General features: G+C 37.3%; 1 protein-coding gene across 11 annotated transcripts in view; it reads left to right on the plus strand.

Annotated features, from left to right (window-relative positions):
- The window catches only part of LRRC4C (leucine rich repeat containing 4C), a 1,373,254-nt gene extending 1,367,269 nt beyond the window's left edge, over positions 1-5,985 (plus strand). For 6 of the 11 annotated variants that reach the window (XM_051826000.2, XM_051826012.2, XM_051825996.2 and 3 more), the window contains 2 exons: positions 1,766-1,907; positions 3,258-5,985. In XM_051826000.2, the coding sequence (XP_051681960.1) occupies positions 3,296-5,218 (1,923 nt within the window). In that variant the 5' untranslated portion in view covers positions 1,766-1,907; positions 3,258-3,295 and the 3' untranslated portion in view covers positions 5,219-5,985. The remainder of the gene's footprint in view (positions 1-1,765; positions 1,908-3,257) is intronic. The other 5 variants (XM_070071448.1, XM_070071450.1, XM_008269875.3 and 2 more) reach the window with 1 other exon arrangement.
- The last annotated feature ends 1,307 nt before the right edge of the window (positions 5,986-7,292 follow it).

Here is a 7,292-nt window from a genome sequence, read left to right on the forward strand (position 1 = left end):
ACTGGAAATTAAGTTAAATTTGTATTGAAAATGTGGACAAGAACTTTTAATGTGCTTTATTGAGGGAAGGCAAAGTAAGAAGGTGTAGGATAGATTAAATAAATAATTTCAGCAAACTCTGTGACATAGGCACTGCTTCTTGATTCCTGATACCTGGACAAGGAATGATTAGAGAAGGGTTATCTTAATTATTCTGTGAGGACCTGATAAAATGGGGCTTGAATGTGAGATTTGGACTCAATGGTTAGTATATCAATGTCATGTTTGTAAGCAAGTCCTTTATTCTCTTTAGGAATTGCCTACTCCTAGGAGGGGCAATGTTTCCAGCATCATCAAGGCTCCAGAAGACAAGACATAAGAAAATTTAAAAAGTCATGCTTACATTACAACATAATCACTACATATATGCAAAGAGTTGTAATTAGATATTAATTGTTTTTCAAATTATCAAGTCATTTTGTTTAGTGCTTATGGTAGGTCAGGAACTGTGTTGGCAATAGGCTAAGAATGGGCCATCACACATGGCCTGTATCCTTGCAGAGTTTACGGGTGCCTGGAGTAAACAGACACAGGGTAAAATGGTCTCAGTAGTTATGGTGTGAAAAATCAACCTAGAGCTACAGCTTTCCTGAGAAAGGAAGCTAGTTGGTTGGCTTCAGAAGGCTGTAATATAAATACCAACACAGAACCTAATGCTCAAGTTTAATTTGCTGCCATGGGGAATGAGGCAAAAGCAAGTCTTGGAAACCAGAAAGCAACCTTGTCATCTTAAGACTAAGGTCCTTTTCAGTGATGGTGTGAATGTGGGTGTATATCTAAGGATTGATTATAACAGTTTCTTTTCCTTGTGAGGATATCTCCTATTATTGGAAAAGATCGTCTTCTCCACCTTGTGTATGCTATATGAACGCAGCTTCTCATAAATGCTAATATACATTGGGTTACATCTCACCCATAGTAGGAGTATTACTAAAGTGGAGTCAGTCCTTCCTTGTCAAGCCCTTGAGTGGTGGGCATGGAGGTGAGAGTAATTAAACTGTACTTCTCTACTATAGACTTCTCTCCAAGACTTAGTTACAACAACTGGAAGATAATCCTAATTGTTCCCCTTGTCTCTAGTTTCTTCCAACCCCTCCTCCCATATTAGCCCAACATTATAATTATTCAAATCAAATCTGATAACATTCCATTCAAAAACCAAAATATAACCTGCAGTATAAAATGTGACTCTTAAGTTTGACACAACCAGTTCTTACAAGTCTAGACCCAATCACATTCCACATTTCTTTCGGACTCTCTTCCTCAGGCTATCAATTCTTTTGTTATAGGGAACATTTACTGTTCCCTAAATATGCCAGCATTTTTCATCAGTCTTTGTCTTAGCTCAGGATGCTCCTTCTGCTTAAATCCTCTTCTTTCTATCCTTCACCAATGTCTACAAAATCAAATGACCCTTGTCATTGAAAACTACCTGATTTCCCAGCAGAGATTAAATTTCTGTGACATTAGTGCTCTTGTGCCTATATTATCTTGTCTCATAGAAATGAACATATATTATTGTACTTCATCGTTTTGTCTAGCTGTCTCATCCAGTGAATTAGGATTCTCGCAGGAGTAAGGACTATATTTCTATCTTTATATGTCCAGTATTTGGCAAGATATATGGCTAACAAAAAAGAAATAACAATAATACCTAAGATTTATTGAGTTCTGACAATGTAAGAGGCATTACCTTAAGTCTTTTTTCTGAATTATCTAATTTTAGCCTCCAATAACCCCAAGGGATGAATAGTATTATTCCAGCTTTTCAAGTGAAGAGAGGAGATTGAGCCATGGAAATGATAAGTAACTTGCCCAAGGTGAAACATACTAGGTACTAAAGTAGTGCCTGTTGGAATTGGAATGTGGTGAGCCTATCTCTCTTATTTTTTTTCCTTTCCAAGAGTTTCATAGAAGAAGCACTGTTTACTTAGAGAATTGGGAAAAGTTATTACACAAGTACCCAGTCCTTAATAAATAAGTTGAGTTGAGCATGTAATGGTTAGCACAAGCTATTATGCTGAAATAGATGCAGAAAGAGTTAGTTTACTTCCTTTCTTACAAGTTGATTTAAAACTAATTAGGATATAGACACAAAACCAAAATTTTATTTCATAGAAAATCATTTACTCTATGGCTTGTCTATAGGTAGCAGTTGGATACATTATAATGAGTTTTTGGTGTATGAGAATCTCTAGAAATTTATGTACATATATGCATGTCACTATTTACATACATCCTCAGAGTACTATAATTTAGGTTGCCAATGTTTATAGGTGAAGTGACTCCCAGAGTAAGGTTAATTAATAAAACTAATTGTTAGAAATTTTTGCATTTGATTTTGTTCTCATAGTAGCATCTTTATGGAATGTTTGAGATTGCATGCTGTTGGATCAATCTGATGAACATCTAAGCCTTGGTTCTGTACTTTTCAGTCATGTGATTTCTTATATAGTAACTCCATAATTACATATCTTCATTTTATAAATGGAGACAATGAGATTTCCTACCTCAAAGGAGTGCTGTGAAAATTAGAAAGTGTCATGGTCTGCTTCATATGCATGCAACCTGGGCAGTTGTAAAAGATTCCATGTTTAGAACGACTCACACTTGGTATAATGATTTGCTGACAGTATTTTCAAATTGTTAATAATTCTTTAACAAGCACTCCACACTTTAATTTTACACTGGAATATGCAAATTTTGCAGCCATTCAAATAGAATTGTTTTTGAAGCTGATAATCTATGGTTCCTGGCACATAGAACAACTCTCAGTAAAATATCAGCCATTATTAATTTTGCATAGAAGCTTTTAGTTGGTAGACATAAAGTTCTCTTTGATGGACATTTCCAACCTGTTAAGAACATGGAGGCTAGTGTCATGTCGATCACATATTTCTTATGCATTTAGGTAGATTTGTTTTGTAAATACTATATTTGATTCTTTCAGATCTTCAGCCTATTTCTCTGTGATTATATGTCTGATAGAATGTGGGCTGTGTAAGCCTGCTAATTTGGACCACAAACACATTTTCCTAAAATACAGGTCACATGACTCAGTAAAGGAGATAAGATTTGGGTTTTTTGTTTGTTTGTTTGGCTTTTCTTTTGCTAAGTCTGACTAGTGATGGCTTTAGGTGGCATGCTGTATCACTGACATGACTCCAGAAAGACATTTGGAACAGATCTAATACTCTCTTGCTCTTCCTGTCTTGCAGACTGAACTCCAGAAGGACCAACACCAGATAAATTATGAATGTTGAACAAGATGACCTTACATCCACAGCAGATAATGATAGGTCCTAGGTTTAACAGGGCCCTATTTGACCCTCTGCTTGTGGTGCTGCTGGCTCTTCAACTTCTCGTGGTGGCTGGTCTTGTACGGGCTCAAACCTGCCCTTCCGTGTGCTCCTGCAGTAACCAATTCAGCAAAGTAATTTGTGTTCGGAAAAACCTTCGCGAGGTTCCGGATGGCATTTCCACCAACACACGACTGCTGAACCTCCATGAGAACCAAATCCAGATCATCAAAGTGAATAGCTTCAAGCACTTGAGGCACCTAGAAATTCTACAGTTGAGCAGAAACCACATTAGAACCATTGAAATTGGGGCCTTCAATGGTCTGGCGAACCTCAACACTCTGGAACTCTTCGACAATCGTCTTACCACCATCCCAAATGGAGCTTTTGTATATTTGTCTAAACTGAAGGAGCTTTGGTTGAGAAACAACCCCATTGAAAGCATCCCTTCTTATGCTTTTAACAGAATACCTTCTTTGCGCCGACTAGACTTAGGGGAATTAAAAAGGCTTTCATACATCTCAGAAGGTGCCTTTGAAGGTCTGTCCAACTTGAGATATTTGAACCTTGCCATGTGCAACCTTCGGGAAATCCCTAACCTCACACCGCTCATAAAACTAGATGAGCTAGATCTTTCTGGGAATCATTTGTCTGCCATCAGGCCTGGCTCTTTCCAGGGATTGATGCACCTTCAAAAACTGTGGATGATACAGTCCCAGATTCAAGTGATTGAACGGAATGCCTTTGATAACCTTCAGTCACTAGTAGAGATCAACCTGGCACACAACAATCTAACATTACTGCCTCATGACCTCTTTACACCGTTGCATCATCTAGAGCGGATACACTTACATCACAACCCTTGGAACTGTAACTGTGACATACTGTGGCTCAGCTGGTGGATAAAAGACATGGCTCCCTCCAACACAGCTTGTTGTGCCCGGTGTAACACTCCTCCCAATCTGAAAGGGAGGTACATTGGGGAACTAGACCAGAATTACTTCACATGCTATGCTCCTGTGATTGTGGAGCCCCCTGCAGACCTCAATGTCACTGAAGGCATGGCAGCTGAGCTGAAATGTCGGGCCTCCACGTCCCTGACGTCTGTATCTTGGATTACTCCAAATGGAACAGTCATGACACATGGGGCATATAAAGTGCGGATAGCTGTGCTCAGTGATGGTACGTTAAATTTTACGAATGTAACAGTGCAAGATACAGGCATGTACACGTGTATGGTGAGTAATTCTGTTGGAAACACTACTGCTTCAGCCACTCTGAATGTTACTGCAGCGACCACTACTCCCTTCTCTTACTTTTCAACTGTCACAGTAGAGACTATGGAACCTTCTCAGGATGAGGCACGGACCACAGATAACAATGTGGGCCCCACTCCAGTGATTGATTGGGAAACCACCAATGTGACCACTTCTCTCACGCCACAGAGCACAAGGTCGACAGAAAAGACATTCACCATCCCAGTGACTGATATAAACAGTGGGATTCCAGGAATTGATGAAGTCATGAAGACTACTAAAATCATCATTGGGTGTTTTGTGGCCATAACACTCATGGCTGCAGTGATGTTGGTCATTTTCTACAAGATGAGGAAGCAGCACCATCGGCAAAATCATCATGCTCCAACAAGGACTGTTGAAATCATCAATGTGGATGATGAGATTACAGGGGACACACCCATGGAGAGCCACCTGCCCATGCCTGCTATTGAGCATGAGCACTTAAATCACTATAACTCTTACAAATCTCCCTTCAACCACACAACAACAGTTAACACAATAAATTCAATACACAGTTCAGTGCATGAACCGTTATTGATCCGAATGAACTCTAAAGACAATGTACAAGAGACTCAGATCTAAAACATTTATTACAGAGTTACAGAAAACAAACAATCAAAAAGACAGTTTATTAAAAATGACACAAATGACTGGGCTAAATCTACTGTTTCAAAAAAGTGTCTTTACAAAAAAACAAAAAAGAAAAGAAATTTATTTATTAAAAATTCTATTGTGATCTAAAGCAGACAAAATTATGTGTATTCCTCAGAACCTGTTTTTGCTGCACTTATTTACTATTTTCCCACATCTCATCCCTCCTTTCCCTGATTGCCATATTTTTCATAGATCTCAATTCCCTAAAGAACTGGTCTAGGAAATTTTGTAAGAATTATGTTACACTTTGAGATTTTTATGGTGAATTCCAGTGGTGAGATCCAGTCTATTTTCTCTCCCTCACCTTTCTTTTTTTTTCTTTTTCCCTCATGCCTTTATAAAATAGTCCAATGGGGAATGCGATATTAGAAATAGATTTTTAAGAGAGAATGAGGAGAAAAATGCAAGATCTTATATTTTCATGTAATGACCTGTTCTGTATTTATGAGGAAGACCATTCTATGGAAAAGTAAAAAAAAAGTAAGCAGACAACAGATTAATTTACATATGAGCATCTATAAATCCCATGACTTTTAAAAAGCTCTAGAACCAGAATTTGTAGTTCAAAAGCTAAAGATAAGATTATAAATAAAATATTGTTGGTTTTTCTGTACCTGGACACAATTCATTTGTAGTATGGCTTACATGTGAGAAAATTGAAGGTAATTAAATTTCCTACTTTCTAAGAAAGAAAATACTACAGTATTCTTTCATCATAACATCACTGTCTATAGGGTCCTGTTTGACTAGCTGATTTGAGTTTTGGATTTATATTCAAGGATGCTGTGGTATTTTTTCATTCTCACCAGGGTTACCCTTTGTAGAATGCTCAGATTCTAAAATAATGATTATGAAGTAAATTCAGTTCCATTTGGAAGAAAGTTTCATTATAATTTTCCATTGCCTAGAGGAACTATAACTAAAAAGGTGAAAGTATTCTAAACTATCTAGGGTTGAAAAAGAATGGTTGGTTCTTAGTGTTAGGAAATTTGGTTCAATTCAACAATAATTATGAAAGACTTACTATGTGCTAAATTCTGATTTTAGTTTTCTGAGTGTACAATTGACAAGACTCAGTTCATGCCCTTGGATCATTCCCAGTATATATGAAAAATGATTAAAGAGATATTCTCAATTTATTACCTGGTACCAGCTCTAATTTTGCTGTTAGGTGGAAGGCTATGAATTGGGACTGTGAAATTTCAAAATATCAGGTTCTTGTTGTTACAGAAACCACCTGATTTCATGGTTTCTTCTACATTTCTTCTGATAGAGTTGATTATCTGCTTCCAAATGCAGAGCCTTAAGGAAGTAGGGTATAGATTTACTCTGAAGTTTGGATTATATAAGGAGATAGTAATGCTTATACACTGATAATCATTAAAGATACTTCATGAAGAATGGAGAAATTTTAGGTAAGACAACATACACTAACTTCCAAGTTGAACTGGTTGGTTGTTGTACCTCTGTACTCTCCTGATATTTTAATATGTTATGTGTGTGCCTTCTATCCTTTATCTATGTAAAGCAAAGTGAATATATACACACCTGTCTGCAGGCCTTGAAATGTACCAGCTCCATCACAAAACAAAAATTACCAAGCTGAAGAAAATGTCAGTTCCTAATGTGTGAACAATTTCAATACTCACGTTTCATTCTGCAGGTTGGACCTTACAACAGGGGTTTGTGGTCTCAAAGTGTGAAAAACCAATCGTTACTAGGAAAGTAGTCCAGATAAATGGGATCAAGGGATAGCAGGTGAATGAGAGCACACAAAATCTGGCTTCTGTTTTTGATCACTGATAATCTGGCTTTGTCCTTCCCCATTTCCTACTTCCTTTTGTTAGGAACATAAATCACATTTGTTTTTACTGTGGAGAACTCAGAAAAAGGAAAACACACACTGTCTATTATTTGTCAGGATATTCAGTATTGAATACACTTAAGACTGTATTACCAACCTGCACATCATTCCCACACAGAAAAAAAAAAAAAAAAAAAA

The sequence above is a fragment of the Oryctolagus cuniculus genome, chromosome 1 (genome assembly GCF_964237555.1).
Source record: "Oryctolagus cuniculus chromosome 1, mOryCun1.1, whole genome shotgun sequence".
NCBI lineage: Eukaryota > Metazoa > Chordata > Mammalia > Lagomorpha > Leporidae > Oryctolagus > Oryctolagus cuniculus.